At 40.8% G+C, this 18,029-nt stretch overlaps 2 protein-coding genes across 3 annotated transcripts; both read right to left on the reverse strand.

The window, feature by feature from the left end:
* Window positions 1–277: 277 nt before the first annotated feature.
* Window positions 278–1,033, reverse strand: PSAK (photosystem I subunit K). The gene is made up of 2 exons (XM_048700747.1): window positions 783–1,033; window positions 278–687 (listed from the first exon to the last, which is right to left on the reverse strand). Exons 1-2 carry the CDS (start codon window positions 930–932, stop codon window positions 445–447), a joined length of 393 nt encoding a protein of 130 aa, XP_048556704.1. The 5' UTR covers window positions 933–1,033; the 3' UTR covers window positions 278–444.
* A 656-nt stretch (window positions 1,034–1,689) lies between these two features.
* On the reverse strand, window positions 1,690–17,570 carry AIR9 (Outer arm dynein light chain 1 protein). 2 transcript variants are annotated; one of them, XM_048700748.2, is made up of 38 exons: window positions 17,382–17,570; window positions 15,911–16,692; window positions 15,751–15,816; window positions 15,480–15,545; window positions 15,313–15,384; window positions 15,168–15,233; window positions 15,004–15,066; window positions 14,865–14,930; window positions 14,458–14,557; window positions 13,893–13,994; window positions 13,216–13,439; window positions 12,252–12,366; window positions 11,724–11,844; window positions 11,410–11,582; window positions 10,607–10,739; window positions 9,187–9,287; window positions 9,068–9,115; window positions 8,766–8,950; window positions 8,535–8,652; window positions 7,936–8,063; window positions 7,592–7,760; window positions 7,123–7,241; window positions 6,844–7,012; window positions 6,592–6,676; window positions 6,430–6,503; window positions 6,207–6,326; window positions 5,694–5,880; window positions 5,481–5,602; window positions 5,186–5,393; window positions 4,728–4,801; window positions 4,509–4,647; window positions 4,242–4,423; window positions 3,831–3,986; window positions 3,605–3,736; window positions 3,247–3,305; window positions 2,518–2,550; window positions 2,283–2,414; window positions 1,690–2,166 (listed from the first exon to the last, which is right to left on the reverse strand). In XM_048700748.2, exons 2-38 carry the CDS (start codon window positions 16,592–16,594, stop codon window positions 1,990–1,992), a joined length of 4,968 nt encoding a protein of 1,655 aa, XP_048556705.2. In that variant the 5' UTR covers window positions 16,595–16,692; window positions 17,382–17,570; the 3' UTR covers window positions 1,690–1,989. The 2 variants fall into 2 exon arrangements, with proteins under 2 accessions (XP_048556705.2, XP_087400062.1); XM_087543936.1 differs by having other exon boundaries at window positions 5,186–5,602.
* Window positions 17,571–18,029: the final 459 nt, after the last annotated feature.

Genomic DNA, 18,029 nt, shown 5'->3' on the forward strand with positions numbered 1-18,029 from the left:
GAGAAAGGGGAGGGGGTGGAAGAGGAGGCGTCGCTGGTTTCTCCTCAAGCCATGAGAGGGGGCGACATGAGTTGTTTTGCACTTTTATTGTTACTCTCTGTGAAGAAATATAAGATCGTTTAGATCATTAACTGGTCTAAGTAGTGATTTAAACAATTTTATATTCCTTCACAGAGGGAGTACTTATTTAGTTTTTGGACTCTATGTTGTTCTTTCTATAGCACAGGACCATCTTCACCATGTGAAAGATACTATAGATGATGAAAAACGCATGGGATGAAGGAGTTGCCACACCGGCGCGGCGGTACGTCCCGCTGAAACAAAGATGCATACACATACATTGTACTACACCACATGATCAAATCACGAAGGGAGCATTAATTGATCCACTACATGGAGCGCGCGATGCGAATGCAGAACAGCTATGGACGGAAAAGGAAGGTTCTAGCCGATGATCTGGTCGAGGACGCCGGTGTTCTTGAGGCCGAGCACGATGCCGACGCCCAAGATGTGGCCGAAGGAGCCGCATGCGAGCGTGTCGGCGAGCGTGAAGCCGGCCGGGTCGCCCGTCTGCAGCCCGGACTCGCGCGCCTCCAACTTGAGCCCCGCCGTCGCCTTCCTGTTCGCCGACGGCGCCAGCCCGAACCGCCCGGCGAACAGCATCAGGGTCGTCGTCGTCACCATGATCTGCATCCGCGTATAGTAGTAATTATTTTAACCAAATAAACAATCAATGCCTGACCCATTCGCATGTATACGTAGTACTATGTGTGTGATCTTACGATGTTGGTGGAGGAGCCGATGTAGTCGCAGCGGATGCCCTGGGACCTCTTCCTCAAGGACGGCAGCGTGGCCATGGACCTGGGCGAGGAGTAGCTCCTGAGGCCGTGGAACTGCGGCACGGAGGTCATGGCGGAGAGCTGGGAGGCCATGGCTGCGGATTTGTGTGCTGTGGATGCTGCGATTGCTCAGGTGCAATGCTCAACGAGCTCCTTTCTTAAATCTTGTGGAGCCGGAGCCACACGGGGGATCGCGTGGCGAGCGGCGGCCACTCGAGGATAGGTTTCGGATCCTTGCCACCGACGTGGCGCCCCCTGGTTAGGGAGTGCCTGCCAGTTCGGATAAGATACACCACCGTGTCTAGCTCCTCTCCGTCTGTCGCTATTCTTTTGCTGACGGCATCACCGGCATGAAACGGTTCAGTAAAATAATTAGCTCTTTTCGTTGCTGTTAAATAAATAAATAACTACTTCCTCCGATCCTTTTTAGTCTGTATATAAGTTTTGTCCGAAGTCAAAGCATCTCTATTTTAACTAAATTTATAGAAAAAAGTATCAACATTCACAATGTCAAATTAATATTATTGGATTCATTATGAAATGTAATTTCATGGTATATATATTTGGTATTGTAGATGTTGATATTTTTTAATATAAATTTAGTCAAAGTTTACAAAGTTTGACTTGACACAACTCTAATATGCGGAGTAAAAAGAACCGAAGGGAGTATATTTGCAACCTGCAAATTCAAAACAAAAAAAACTTGGTTTTACGTGGCACGCACGAATTTGCCAATGAAAATAAAGTGTGTGATGCGTCTTCCAAGTCGTAATGTCACATACACCATGACGGTAGTACCTCAGAGCACACCGAATACCAATCCTGACATCACTACGATAAAGAGGAATGATTGATCATCAACAATATGACCTGATATTATGACGGCATGGCATGCGCAAGCTGTATTTGAATACAACACCACTCTCTCACACTCTGAAAACCCTATATACATTTCATGAGACATGTAAAAAAAACAGAGTCACAAGGGCCACTAGCTCTTGTGTGTTGGTTCTTTAGAAGAACAAAAGGATCAAACAAGCTGACACGCTACAAATCCTACAAAATACACACTACAAACCAACAAATTGCAACACCGGTATTGAACAACATACGTTCCTGATTGACGTACATTCTCAGATATATCATGTTTTCATGCCTCTATCCTGAGAAGTGAGTTGAGGGAGGTGCTGTTGAACTTTTGGGCGAGGCCCCTGATCACCAGAATGACAAGATCTCGCATATGCCGCGTTTGAACCATCAAGTCAACTTCGTTATCACCGTCAACGACAATCTTGAAACGGTGCTGATCGTTACGATATAGCTCAACCTGCAAGCCTCAAATAAATGTTAGCATAAGTGCATAGCATATTGCTGAAGAAAAATGGAGTACATATTACCAATACCAGATTGTATATATCTATCCAGTTCATGGTAACAGCTTACATGGAATGGGGGGGTGTATGTCCCTCGGGCTTCAGTAGTTGCAAATGATGTCTTGGATCCAGGCTTTACAACCTTGATTCTCTTTCTGTTGACTTCCAAAATTCTCCGCTCCAAATGTCCCATCACTTGTGCCTGTTAGTATTTTAATTAATTTTTTGGGTAAGATAGGTATATTTGGATATCTTAGTATGCTGGTGAGCCGATGCGTAAGGACATCAAAAGTTTGGGGAAATACCTTTTTTGGTGTTCGGTCCTTGTCACACAAAACCTGTTTAATGCAAAGTTGATGCACTCTAGTCAGTAGACAAAGAATAAATTTCACTAAGATAACACAAGGTATACCATTACTTTGAAGATCGCAAACATTGTAACAATATTATATTTAAAATAGGTAGTAGTGACTGGAATGTATACAATTGACTCAAGTTTGTTTTCAGATTGCATGTTTCGTGAAAAACACAATTCATTTGCCCAAATCAATGAATTTTCCACTTTGTTGTGGGGAAAAACAAACTCAGGGACTTAAAGAAAAACATGAAAATGCTATTCTAGCTCCTCACTTTTACTTTTTTCCTTCACCCAACCCCAAAACAATGAATTTCCACAAAAAAACTTGCTGGCACATGGCTCCTCTAATATCTACGCATCAGATTTTGGGGGTTTGGTTTGAAACTTCTCAAGTCAGTTTTTTAATTTTCCAAAATAAAGAGAGCATGCGCTCCCCGAGAGCACAAACAATCATATTTTCTTCTGCAGGGACAGCACAAATAATCATTGCAATGGAATTTTTCTCAGACTCAGAATTTAGTGGGAAGAGTTCACGACTGTTACTCATCTCTCAGTGACAACAGTGAATAGGAAACTAAACTGATTTTAACAGTTTGTCAAACAGATATTAATCCATTCATGTTAGCTCTGAACTAGAGAAAAAAAAAGGGGAATTTCAGAGAAGAAAGGTTGTCACCTCAAACTTGACAGAACCGTCGTCAAGCTTCTGTTTTACTTCCTTGTAAATTTCGGGTTCTGAATAAGATGAAAGCAGAAATTAATACGACAAACTAGTGAAGGCTGTACGAAAACAATGACTAGAATAGCTAAGAGCCTAAGATGATTTTAAATAATGATTCCCTAATTGAATACATTTATCATAAATACGACATGTATGCACTGCCACGTGTTCATGTTCCATTCTATAGAGGCATGCCACATTCATAAGTTTAATAAATACAGTAGTAAAATTGCAGTAAATGGTAATAGGAGGACATTGGTGGGAAAGATGGTAGGTGTTTCTTATAAGGATGGGGTAGGCAATTTGACTATACCAACAGCAATCGGCTCTGTTGAAGCAGAAACAGGTCGTCCCTCAACCCCATCCTCTCTCACAGGTGTGTAAATTGCAACAAGTCTATACCCTACATCATCAACGTTTGCTTCATACATCCTTCCAGTTTCACCTGCACAAGAAATCAAGCGCGGGTAAAAGATGTCAAAGTCTAGAAGAATAGTTGATTGGGTACATCTTTTAAAATAGGTACAAAGTAATCATACCAGGTATGGAGATAAGATCAGGGCTTCCAACCATTGACCTAAGCCATTGAATTTTGCTCTTGCCTTCTTTACCACCACTATAGATACCCCGAACAGCATATAAGTTGGTGTGGAAACCTCTTCCTTCAATTTCCAGTTTTTCAATTTTAGGTAGTCCTGTTAAAAGACAAATACCACTGATTATAGATATTACTGCAACTTTGCATGAGACTGAATACCAATTATCAACAATCACCAATACAAGTGCAACTTGATCTTCATGTTTGGGTCAAATATTGCAAATGCCCTTAAAAGAACTACTCCTATTATTTACTTTTAGCAGCCAAAAGAACTTCAATGGACAGGGCAGAAGCATGCACACATTGAACAAATAAGAACACATTGGATCTAAATATAAGCAGTAGAAAAGACCTGGCAAAACAGGGGAGGTCACAGCTGATACCGATTCACTGGATCGTCCAAATACATCAATAGCAATGCATTCACATTTGAGGCATCGGCCTATATCCTCAAAGCGTACTCTGTATGAAGGAGAGCACTCGGTAGCCAAAGGTTCAAAAGACAGGTCCACTCCTGATCCATTTGAGGCAAACCTGCATCCAAAGATATACAGTACATGTTACACACATATTGACCAAAGTATATCCAAAGATATAGATGTTACATCCCTTTTCTTACCATTGGTATTTTATTTCTTTCTTGTAGTTACCCCATATATGCTCTTGAGTCTCATTTCTTGGAATTTGTTCAACTACAGCAAGTGTTTCTCTCTCAACTTGATTTCCTTTGAATGAAAGGGTCTCGATTTTGAGTTGCTCTGCAACAGAAAGATTCAGTTACATAAAAATGAGAACATAAAAGTAATATATCCAATAGGTTCAGAGACGTATAGCTTACCTGGAAAGATTATATCAGATGGTTCAGAGAACTTTTCTTCGCCAATGACTCCATCTGAACGAACAGGGGTATACCTGCCAAGAATTGCAAACACATACTGCATATTAGACATCAGGAAAGATCATGCCCAGTAATTTTCAACCAAATTATCCATAAGTTACTTTTTATTCCAATGAAAGTATGTCAGATGTTGTCATTTATCTTAGAACGATGAAATATACAACAGAAGCAACATTCTGCAGACAAATCCTTTGGAACGCAATTTTCTGGTGAATTATGGATCATAATATATTTGAGAAAAAAACAGTAGAACGACTTTGAAAAGAAAAAACATAACATGCCACTGAGGTTTCTTCACGTGGACTATATTATCTAACCTAAGATGAGAATAAACAAACCATCAAGTGATTCCAATAAAAAGTGTCAAGACAAAAATAGACTTAATTAAAATGATTTACCCAAACAACAGATGGCAGCTGTAATCTGCATCTGCCACTTCATATGTACTTGAAGCAGCGCCATCTATACAAATCCTGGTCCCATCACTAGATTCCCTATACCACTTATGCAAGCTTGATCCCTCATATCCACCATAATAAATGCCTACTCCACTGTATAAGTCTGAACTTGTCTTCTTCAAGTTAACATCCAAAACAGATGGAAAAGCTGCAAATCTCATACAAGAGTAAGAATCTGCAGGAAGTAAATACTTAATACATAGCAATGTCAAGTAGGAACAGATCAAGTGGCAACCTGCCATGACAGGGTTATCAGTGATAGCCATCAATGGGTCACCAGTCTTTCCATCACATCGTGTAGGAACCCAGCAAAGGATCAAGTAGAAGCCAACATCAACCAATGAAGGTTTGTACAATCTGTTAGACATTGCATTATTTCAAATGAATTAGCTCTTAACATAAATCCTTCAAAAGCAAAAGCCTTGATGCAATCAGTAAAAGAACGCACAAGGTTTCTCCGACGACTTCTGAACATGATGCCACCAGCTCAGGTTCCAAGTTATCAAGCTTCTCTGTAGTTCGGAACCAAGTATATTTTCCAGTGCCTTCTTTGCCACCGAAGTAGGCTTTGATAGGAGAAATTTCATTGTCCTCAAAACACTCTGGTATAACAAGACTGACACCCTTGGGCTCCCCTGTGTCAATGGCGGATTAACAAACAGACAATTCTTTAGATTAAAATTTGTATAGAGTTTGGGCACACTATGCTCAAAACTGAATTCATTTCATCTACTCCCTCCGTAAAGTAATATAAGAGCGTTTAGATTACTATTCTAGTGATCTAAACGCTCTTATATTAGTTTACAGAGGGAGTACTTCCTACAGGATCCAGATTATCACATACAAGGACAATCCATGTTATGATTAATGAAGATTAAAGCTACTAGGCATTTTCTTTCTGCACTAGATCAAGGCTTCTCCACTGATGGAAACAGTAGAGCATTTTGGAAGAAGCACTAACCAGGTAAGATTATATCCGAAGAAACACTCTTAGGTGACCCTTGCACTCCATCTTCTCGTACAGGTGTAAATATAACCTCAATTCGGCAATCAACATCAGCTAGAACAAGATCTAGACATTCTAAGAGACAAACAATTGAACATTAATTCTGCTCCAACAGAGAAAAAACAGCAACTGTATCTGATAGGGCGCAATCCTTAAAAAAAACTTAATGTGCACTGACCATCGGCAATCAACTCATCCTTGCTACCATCATCATGTGACCTGAACCATTGCTGGATGCAGTTTCCCTTAACACTAGAATGAGAAGAAAAAGAAGCAACCAAATCAGATCGGCTAGTATATGTCAATAGGCATAACCTGGAACACTGGCAGTGTGGCTTACCCTCCAGTATACTCAGCATGAGAGGTCAACCGACCACCTTCAAGCATAGAGCCAGCTAGCTCAAGTGATCGACATGCCGGTGGCCCTGCAAACAAGTATACAAGGGGATTTTGGTCCATTTAGCTAGCCAGTGTTATTACATCAATGAATAGATTGGAGGAAATGCGTGTCCACATGCACATGTGTACAGAAGCATGAGAACTAAAGAAAAGCGCTTATTTTCCCATGAGATAAAATTGTCAGCTAATGTACCAGGAATAATAGGACCGATTGCTTCTGTCGACACCAAAGAACCATGAACTCCATCAATTCTAACAGGCTCGCACGAGACAGACACGTAGAAGCCAATATCATCGCATTTCAAGCTGTATGATGAGCTTGTTGCGCCTTCAATTTCATTCCAGGTTCCATCAGAACTTGTCTACACACAAAAGAGAGTTCATTTTAAGGATGCCACTGGATACCCAATCTGTTAGAAGTTACAAAAAGTCATCATTGTGTGAAAACAATAATGGTGTTTCAATAACCTACCAGTACCCAACGGAATATCGTGTCCCCTTCTTCTCCTCCCCAGTATCTTCTATTGGTAACCATAGTTGTCCCTTCAATGGCCTCACCATTTAGTTCAAGAGAAAGTAGCGTCGGATTTCCTGTTAAAAGTGAAGAGATTTAATTAGTCAGTGCATTGGAAATCATTTTGCTTGACGAATTTTATTGGTCAGTTAACATCTAGACTATGTCAAAACTACAGTCAGGAAACATAACTCAGCCATAAAAAAGCAACCAATCCACAAAAGAGAATTAAGTGGCATACTGAAACTATTCTACTCGACTACTCCTTTGTTTTTGACATATATACAATCTCGGCATCATGTCACGACGCAAAAGCATATTAGGCATCCGCAAAGAATCCTACTTCATTTATTCAGTCAGCTTCTTGCTTGGCACATAAAGTGATCTCCTATTTGAGAAATTGCTCGGGAGGAAGGAGAATGTGCACCTGGTGTAACTCTATCATTTCCCATGAAAACTCCTGGCTCACCAACAATACCATCGTTCCTGATTGGTATGCATTTGAAAGAGACAAACTTCCCAACATCTTCCTTTTTAATGTGATATTGTAGCAAACCAGACGCTTCTGAAAGTGGGCTGCCTTCATCATCCTCAGTCTGTCAAACTTTTTGTAAGTGGAGCAACAGTGTGGCATAAAGAACGTAGAACATAGCTAGTACCCAAGGAGTATATACTAAATATATGCATTTCTAGAAGCCCAATATGCATGATGAGTGCTATTTACTGAGAATCAGTGTGAACTAAGCTACAAACAAGAAAGTATAGCAATACCTCATGAAGATACCAGCTGTATAGACTATTTCCTTCATAGCCCCCAATATACCCATATGATGCAGTCAACATTTGATCCTCTGAGAATTCACCAGTGACTGTCAAAAAGTTCAGACTGGGCGGCAATGCTGCAACAGAGGAGAAATATAACCAAGCTGTCAAATTTAGAAAGCAAATGGCAACAGCACGAGAACAAAGAGGTAAATCACAAGATGCTAGTGCATATTTGCCCAAACAAAAACAAAAGCTTGAAGGTGAATGATGTGGACCTTCATGACCTTACAAAAGTTTTGGATGAATTTTATGCTCCCAGTATTCCAATAATAAACAGGAGAAATACCAAAATCTACTGGCTAAGAAATTTGTGGAGATAGTCCAGTGGAACTGTAGAAAACTTCTAGCCACCCATTCAATAAATTAATTAGGTCATCTACCATTCATGAATTTAGTATTCAAGTGTGGGCAGATAATGAACTGGTAGACAAAACTACAAATGGCCACTGGTGAGAGTTGTGAACAGAATATTCATCCTTATCAGAAGTGTGAACACAAAATGATATTTAGGACAAATAGTTGAGTTTGACAGAACATGAACTTACTTTCCACAACATCATCTAATACAGCATAGGCTGGTGCACCAATTTCGCCATCAGGTCCCACAGGAGTAAACTTTGCAACAATATAACATCCAACAGCCCCAAGAGGAATGCGGAATGTCTAGTATAAAATTCACAAAGAGATTGTAACTCACCATATCTCCATTAAAAACATGACTACAAGTTCAGTAATGCTGCAACACCAAGAGAAGTAGAGAATAAAATTTAACATACCTTGGAGACTTTAGATGTACAAAGGGCTTCAAGCTCATGGTCATTCACAAATTCAGATGAAGATGCCTTGAACCACTGAACCCTGCTGGATACTTCAGTTCCACCTGTGACGGTAGCAGTAACAGATACCTTGCTTCCTTCTCTTGCTTCACCAATAATCTTCAAATCAAAGACTTTCGGAGGAGCTAACCGACCAAGGGAAGTAAAGCAAAGTGATCACACAGCTAATAGCAACATTATCGTAAAGCACAGAAACATTAACACTTTAACTGCAAAATGGGCACAACGTCATTAGTTGCTACCTTTCCGTACTGCCTCTGTTATGGCGAAAGCAGCTTCACCCTCCTGGCCTGGAAAGACACTAATATAATTTAGTATAACAAAATATCAATGCACACAAGCAGTGGACAGTTGAACGGACCTTCAAGATTGATGGGAGTATATACAAATTTGAGGCACCAGCCCACATCCTCCTTGGTTAGTGTGTATTGTGTGCTATTCGACAGCACTAGAAGATATCCACTGCACAAGATCAAGTAGTTGTTTCCATAAATAGCATACTACATCAATTTCTACACACTGCGTGTGGTGCTAGACTAGTGCTCAACCAGAGCAGCTAAAGATAAATCATTCTTTCATATTTCTTATTTACTTTATAAGTTTACATTCAGTTGAATATTGCTCCTTAAAATGTTGGAAACTCCTAGGTGCCTAGAGCCCAGCATCACAAATGGGGATGTCGGAAGCAAGGGGCATCAAAATCACATTCTATTGGTACAACCACAGTCCGATAATGTTCAGTCTATTTAATCTAGCTATGTAAAGGCATCTACTTGGATTATTAAGACCAAAAGATCTGTTCAGACACAATGGGTGATGTAAGTAGGATCTTCCTAGTGACAACATAAGAATGATACCTTAGACATCGCATATGACTATGAAAGATTTGGTTTTGGCAGTCCAGATTCTCAGAAGGCATACCAGTTCCTGAATTGCTATTTCATAAGAGACGAGATAAGCCTGGTCGACTGACCTGGTTTCAAAGTTCAGCTGATCGGTTCAACCTATAAGTACTCAACCGAGGCATAGGACAAATCAAAATATTATTTTACTTCAGAAGGATAAGGAAACGTTTACAGAAGAAAACTTGACGGGTGCTCCCAGGAAAAAAGCACAAACGCTCAAGTAAAGACCTTTCCTTGCAATCTTATTAAGATCTACTATTTCTGTCCAAATTGATAATAAAGCCTTGGTCGTTTTTGTCTGGCTACACACAAAATTCCTGGAACTGGTTGTCAAATGCTAAATTTGATACTGGGCCTAAGACCGATGAAGGTGACAGGATGGACCGGATGTAATGCTCTGAGAAGCGAGGGCCGAGGGTAGGCTGGCCATCTCGCAGGTTGGTGAAGGGGGCAGAAGGGACAGACTGGGATTAGATTTGTACTAGTTCATACTCTCATTCATTCCATGATCAGTACCGATACATGATTATTTAATATTTATATAGATGGCTCTCTTAGCCCTACGCAACTAAGATTAACAGATGAAATCATATCTAATCTCTACAGAGGACAACCCTTCCATGCTTATGTTTAATTGGCTTAAGGCCCAAACTACTTGATCTCAGTGGTGCTACTAGGGAGTGGGTCTGCGCTCATGTCAATGGTATACAGGAAAAACCTCACTGCGTAAGCAGAATAAGCGGTCAAGACTCGGATTGGTAATAGTTATAACGAGTGCAATGCTTGGCTGTAATGAAAGTGCTAAACCATATATACACAAAAGGTGATCTATACTTTATTCAATATACTTAATGATCCCACAAAAATGGCGCATACCCATTTTCCTTCTCTCTGAACCATTGGAATTTGCTCAGTCCCTCTTTGCCACCAAAGTATTTTCCGTTTCCTTTGATTGTGTTGTCTTCAACAATATCTCCAACAACGTGTACATTGCTAACTGATGGTGTGCCTGAAATAATGTCATAGACAAACAGTTATGAAATTAGAGATAAAAATAGTGCCTAGTCATTACAAATAGGTCATATGAGTATGAGCAAAAATTATGGAACATACAAATTGAGATCAAGATGACAACTCTAATGGACACGGTCCTTATTTTTAAACAAGTGAACACTTTTATCTAGAGGTTAAAGGACTATAAGCAGATGAACCATCATCAGTTATTTTTGAAATGGAAAGGCCATATGTACAAATAAACATGCATTCTTAACAATATCTTTTCTGGTGAATTTTTTAAAATATCAGCAGCAAATTATCTGTATCTTCTGTCCGCAGAGGCTCCAGCATATATAATTTGTAAAATAATTTAGATAGCAGGATTACATTTAGCCAAAACTAAACATATCCATCACAAGGTGATTGGTCTGGTTGTTTTGGCCTCTTCTTTTTTAGTCAAGATCATTTTCTTCTTTATGACGTAATAAGTTTGTAATTAAGTATGGCTGGATGCATCCATGATGCAGAGGGGGTAATAAAAGCATTCATTGTCTAAAAAGTCCATTACAGATAGATCGGAAGAGATGCTTGCAAATATGTAACCCTAATGAATATGTGTCCCATATCTTAAGTTCAACGGAAAATTGTAACAGTAAAAAGTGATTGCAGAGAAAAGTATTTACCAGCCTTTACAAAATCTGTCATTGTGCATTGTGGCTCCCCCTTAACGCCCTCTTCCGTAACAGGCGTGTACATAAATACCAAACTTGAATCAATATCATCTATAGTTAGCTGATATTCCATCCCTTCGGCTCCATCTATTACAGCATTGCCGTTCCATGTTCGCCTCAACCAACTAGACCCAAAAGAGATTTAACAAGTCAAGGACATTCCTTACTACAAGAAAAATAGGAAGGGAAATAAAAACATTTGATAAAATGTTCATTTAAGCAAATAAAAATGGTAGAAAGTTAGTAGGGTAAAGAGGTAAACCAACCTTGCAACACCTTTCCCTGGTGTCCCACCACACCAAGCAATCTGAGGAACACCCTTGAGTACATTTCCTTCTACTAGTTCACCATTGACTGTTAGATTGATAACCTTTGGATATCCAGTCCCTGGTAAACAGAAACAGGATAAGAAAACCTTTGAACTATGTAGTGTTTGCCACCATATAGTAGATTAGCACACTGGTTGACCATCCATAAGAGCATTGTGTTATTGGATAATACAGGGTACTCTTGTCTAGTATGCCAAAATAATGGCTGCTCAAGGCAATTATTTGTGCATAAGTACTAACAGAGGGAAAAACTATTTCTACTCTCACAAGAAATAAAAAAGCTAGAAATCTTGCAGCAAGGCAAATAAAGCTTCAGAGGAGTTTCAGTGAAAGGGCCCCATAATTAAGTACAAAACTACAAACATTTTATCTAACTTACTACTACATGCAAAATGGGCACCAATTATAGAATTACTAGAAATCAGAATCAATTATTATGAATATTCAATGAGTTGTTTGATATACCTGGACAAACAGGTAAAGATACAGCAAAGACAGGCGGGAATTCAGCATCATTCAGTACTGGAGTGCATTCAACTTTCAAACATTTTCCAACATCCTCACTCTTCGGCCAGCACACCTTATATTTTACATATAGCAAGAGTTTAGAATTGGAAAAGGATGGTAGCATGGCAAAACTGGTAGAACTATACAAAACTAGTAGGGACATAGAACTTGTAGAATACAATAGCAGAGAAAATAAGGTCGAAGTCGATGATAGATGAAAATGCAAATTGCAGAAGATAATATGTGCACTCTGGAGGCAGGGGTTTTCATCAAGCCATTAATTTGGTCCTAGTTTTGTATGATGCAAGTTTGTGGTTTAAATTTCTTATCCTCACTCTTCGGCCAGTACACCTTATATTTTACATATAGCAAGAATTTAGAATTGGAAAAGGATGGTAGCATGGCAAAACTGGTAGAACTATACAAAACTAGTAGGGACATAGAACTTGTAGAATACAATAGCAGAGAAAATAAGGTCGAAGTCGATGATAGATGAAAATGCAAATTGCAGAAGATAATATGTGCACTCTGGAGGCAGGGGTTTTCATCGAGCCATTAATTTGGTCCTAGTTTTGTATGATGCAAGTTTGTGGTTTAAATTTCTTATCCACACCGCATGTAATGGCGATTTATTCAGTACTTTTAGCTTTAGGTAATTTTAGTGAACAAGGAGCAAAAGGACGGAAGTGCCCTAACTGCTGGCGTCAATCATGTTTGACAATCTTAGAGTGCAACCCTAATATAAAGGTTATTTTTGCATTCTTAAGGTCTATCAACCAGTGCTGGCTAATATTGGGCAAAGCTCTAGCTGAAACGGGCAGTTGGGATAAACAGAAACACCATGGATGACGGTACAAACTACAAAAAGGTCTGAAACGTCAGTTCTTTACAACGCAAATAACCTTAGGAGGAGTATTTGTACCTCGCTTAATTCTTCAGGAATAGGCACAAAACCTGTCGGTGTCTTGCCACCTAGAAACCATTGGTATTTGAGGACTAGTTTACCTTCACTACTAAGATTTGTGAAGCTAAAATGGCAATGGCAGGGGTCTTCTTCAAATGGATGGTCAACATAAGCTGTCTTCACTATGTAGTCCTGGGGCAATTTATTCTTCCATTGCTCAAGCAGGAAGGAGAATGTTGAATCTGTTCACGGAATTTAAAACAAAATAAATGTGCAATTAGGCTATCAAAGATACTAAAGAAGTCAAGAACCAGGTAACAAATATGTATCATACAGCTTTAGTTCATGATGTCACATCAAGCCTTGGCATGCTGCCTATGTTTTATTCATGAGAACAAAGAAGAACTAAAAGAACATGAAACCTAGTATTATTCACAAAAGTACCATGTGTTAAAATTCAAATTCCCTTGTTCAAAAAGGAAAAATGACATGCCTTGAGAAGAAATGCCAGGTTGACCACTCTGACACACAATCCTTTGGCATCATGCACTAGCATAAAGCCCGTGTGTCTAACCAAACACATGTCTTTAAGGAATATATATTATACTAAAAGTCTAAAACTGAAATCCTTAGAAAATGTGTTAACAACGACAAAAGAAGTCAACAAACAAAGTTTCTGTGCAGTAAAATCATACCAGCAGCAAGTTCAGGGGAGCAAAATTCCCAACCATCACGAATGCAAATAGCTGTATGAGCAGGATATTGCTTCACAACCTCAGCCTCGGTGGGATTCAGATCTGCATCAAATTCACACTTCAGAATATGAAAGATCTTAGTGTAATTAGATACAATATTCAGGTCACACCAAACATCTATACTTACCCAACACGACCAATGCAGGACTACGCATGATTGATCAATTTATCAACATAAGAGATCACAGCAGTCATATCCCTACTATATATGCCAACAAAGAATTGACACTGAGCTACCTCAACTCTCAGAATTTGAAAAAAAAAAAGAACTATTCGTATGGCGACATTTTTCAAGGAAAAGGAAACGGAAAGTGGTTTATCTGGAAATATCTCAAGTAACAGAATCGCCTGCCTTTTCATTCAGAGTAACGACATCCCGATTGAATGAGATTTTACCACAGCAATAAGCTTAAGATCAGACATCAAGACAGCTATTTCTTACTACATACCGTCCAATCAAAAATTAGTAACTACGCAGGACAGTGAAAAGCATGTTTGGGCATACCTCGGTCGTTGAATTTTTTCATAGTAGGGCCTACAAGCAAAATCAAAGCAGCTTCCAAGTGTGGCATCTCAAGAAGTGGATTCTCCTCCACACGTAAACTCTGAAGGCAATTTGAGTTTAATATAGCACATGTGAGCCAACTATGCTAAATCTTCATGCATCAATATTCTTGAGTAACTTCATATAATTGAATAATTCTTATACATAAAATTCAGGTTCCAAGTGTTTGTGCGAACATCATATCATCATCAAGAGTGGAGTGAATTGCTCCATCGATGCATATAAGGTTCAATAACATCAAGTTAAAGGCTACCAACTAAGGTATGGAGATACATGCTGATATAACTTAGCTTGATAAGAAAATAAGCAGTGTAAATTACTTATAACTAAAACTGAAGAAAACCTACCTCCAGAGAAGGTAAATGTGGAAATCCCCTCAAAGTTGATATTCTATTCCTGCTGGCTGCTAACACCTATACATAAACAAAGTCAGGTCTAACTAGCTTATTTGATTATGTTCAAGTCAGACAAAATCAGCAAACTCACTTGAAGTCGAGGCTGACTGGCCATACAGAGTGACTTCAACTTATTTTGGGCGACAGAAAGGAACTGGTGCAGCAAGAGAAATACGAGGCTGAGATTTAGCTTTGTCAAAATAAGTAAATGATCAACTGCTACCTGCTAAGACTAAGTTGACAACATTATCATACCTCCAAGTTAGGAAATTCGGGAAGGCTGGCAAGTGAAGTTATTTGATTTCCAGCAAGATAAAGTTGCTACATGGTTCAGTATAAATGAAATTAGTGCACATGAGCCTTCTATGTGTTCAATGAATACGACTGGGGAAGCACAAACCTGGAGGACTTTGCAATTCTCAAGAGGCTCAAACCCAGGGAGCTTAAAGTCATTAAAGCTCAAATCAAGAACCTGGAAATATTATGAAACACATAGCACAGCAAAACCAGAATCAACAAAAATATTGCACATGAAGGATGAACAACAAAAAGGGAATGAGGGGATACCTTTACGCCGTTGAGTATCTCAGTGCCCTCCAAACTTGATAACAGATTGTCCCGTAGATACACAAACTAGAAACAGGAAATATAGTTAGCAGTCATTTTATCCATGCCATTGCATAAGCAATGCTGGTTATATATATCTTTGCACACTTGCTAAGTTTAGCAACTACCATACAAATTAGCAAGATTGTTTCTCTCTAGTTATTCAAAAGCACAAAAAGCTGTGAGTTTTAAATGCTGGAAAACAGAAAAGGAAAGGCTGGATGCACTTTACCTCAAGTTTAGGTGTTAATCTCAACTGTTTCAGACTACGAACCCTGTGACCTCTTGAATCCAGTCTCTGTAGCAGCAGAAAATATGTTGGATGGAAGAAAACAACCACATGATGCAATCATCTTAGTTATTGACAAAACAAGCAGAAAAGCAACACTAACCACTTCATCGCTAGCCTTCAGATCCACCTGTGGCAGCATCATAAACCGTGAGTCACGACTATCAGCAGTCGAACTCTTCCTCCGGCTCAACACAGAAGAACCCTTGTCCGCCGATGACGTCCGAGAACCCAATTTCTTTGTGACACTGCTTGTCACTGAAGAGGACCGCGGTGAGTGCAGAGAAGCATTTGATGCCATTCTCCTGGAACTGGCAGTCGTGCTGCTGCCATTGGAGCTCTCTGTCAGGGATGGGACCTTGTTCAGTGTTGAAGTTGGCGATGCCTTAACAGAAGGCTTCTTCACCGAATCTACCTTGGTCCTCTCAGACACCAAAGATGTCCTCTTCTCCAGTGAAGGTCTGGAACTAACAGTGGGGACTGACACCGGTTTACTCCTCTTGGCCGCATCCGACAGCGAAGGACTAACCTTCTTAGCAACAACTGAGCTCCCATTCTCCTGTTGCTTCCCGGCAGTTCCGGTGCTGCTTCTTCTCTGCACCGAACCAGCGGTGACGGTAGAGGTAGGCTTCATCAACGAAGACCGGGACACATTCAACTGTGCCGAGGTAAGACCATCAGTCCGCTTCTTGACTGACAAAGACGCAATCCTGGCAGTGGGTGCAGATGGTCGAGGCTTCACCGGTTTAGCATCTGCCGGCTTTGATGCCTCCGGTGGAGCTTCCATTCCCGACAAGCAGGATAAAGGCCTCAACTGGGTTCACCTCCAATGCGTTAATAGTCAGTCAAGCCAACAACCTCTTGGCAGCTGAACACATGAGTGAGCTGGATTGCAAAGAGACAGACAAACACCCAATTAGTGTGACAGGGATGAAAGGGTCAGCAAATTGCTTAACAATTCAATACAAAAAACGCAGATTCCCTTGGCATGGAGCCTGCACGCCAGTTCAGAAATTGAAATAGTGGCCGAATTCGTCAACGCCTCAACGGAAATGACCAAGGGTGTGACGCGAGCTAGTACCAATCAGACTGAAAAATCGTGCAATCACGACGTCCTACCAAAATATGCGAAACTTTTAAAGCTCATTTCTGGAAGAAAAAAAAATAACTTTTAAAGCTCAGGAAGAAACGTGTAGCAGCAGTAAGTTTGAGGCCGGAATTCAAAACAGAATCAAAATTTCGTCCGAGATGGCAAAACACCAAAAGTCGTAAAAAGACTCAAACCACGCCGCCAAAACGCTCCTAGAACCCTAGCGAGCAGTAGTGAATGCGCATAAACCTCCACCACTGGTTCGGCGAGAAGGCGACCGAAACGCCCGCCGGAAATCACCGCCGGCGAGCCCCCAGGCGAAATACTTGGATAAATAACCAGGCCCTGGACTCTCAAACCACCGGTCACTCAGAACTGCGGCTCGAAAGTTAAAAACTCAATCCGAAAGAAAAAAACATCAGGAATTTCCAGCGGAAAAAGACCGAGCAGCGGGCAGGCAAGGGGTCAGTCCCTCTCAGCTCACCTCCCGTGTCGTAGCCGGAGCCGAGCCCAGCCGCCGGCCCTGCCTCCCCTTCGGGCTTCGGCCAATGCGGCCAGGAGCGTGCGAGGTGGTAGGCGGTGGGAGACGGAGACGAGAAGCGGAGTGGAAGAGCGGAGGCAATAGACAGCATCAGCCGGGGAAGAGTATCCGAGGGGGTCAAGCGAAGCAAAGCGAGCCGGTCCATATAATTATAGACAAATTCCGGGGGCCGGATGCATAAACTCGAAAAATAAAAGGTTGCCGGGTTTGGGTTTGGTCCCGGTCCCGGTCCCGCTCTCCGCGCTTTCGTCTGGGCCCCGCCCGGGCGCTTCGAAAATCGTTCGACTTTTTCCGCTTTGAGCCTCGAGCTCCTGAAAATTACTAGACGTCAAGGGATGGGGGTGGTTACTGTAAAGTGCCGCCGACGCCGGCGTACTGGTTCTTTCGCGTGGCCCGGCTGGCCGCTGGGACTTTGGAGCGGCGTTGAGTTTCGTGAGAGTAGTCTCCGGCTAGGTTAGGGCATCGTGGCCCGCAAATTTTCTTTCACATCCGTTTATAAATAAGGATCAGTCTGCACATATTTAAACAACAATTCAAACTAAACATACGAAGTTTGTTCAAACACATCCGAATTTCATATAAACATGGTGG

The sequence above is a fragment of the Triticum urartu genome, chromosome 2A (assembly GCF_056163025.1).
Source record: "Triticum urartu cultivar PI428250 chromosome 2A, HENAU_Tu73, whole genome shotgun sequence".
Classification (NCBI taxonomy): domain Eukaryota; kingdom Viridiplantae; phylum Streptophyta; class Magnoliopsida; order Poales; family Poaceae; genus Triticum; species Triticum urartu.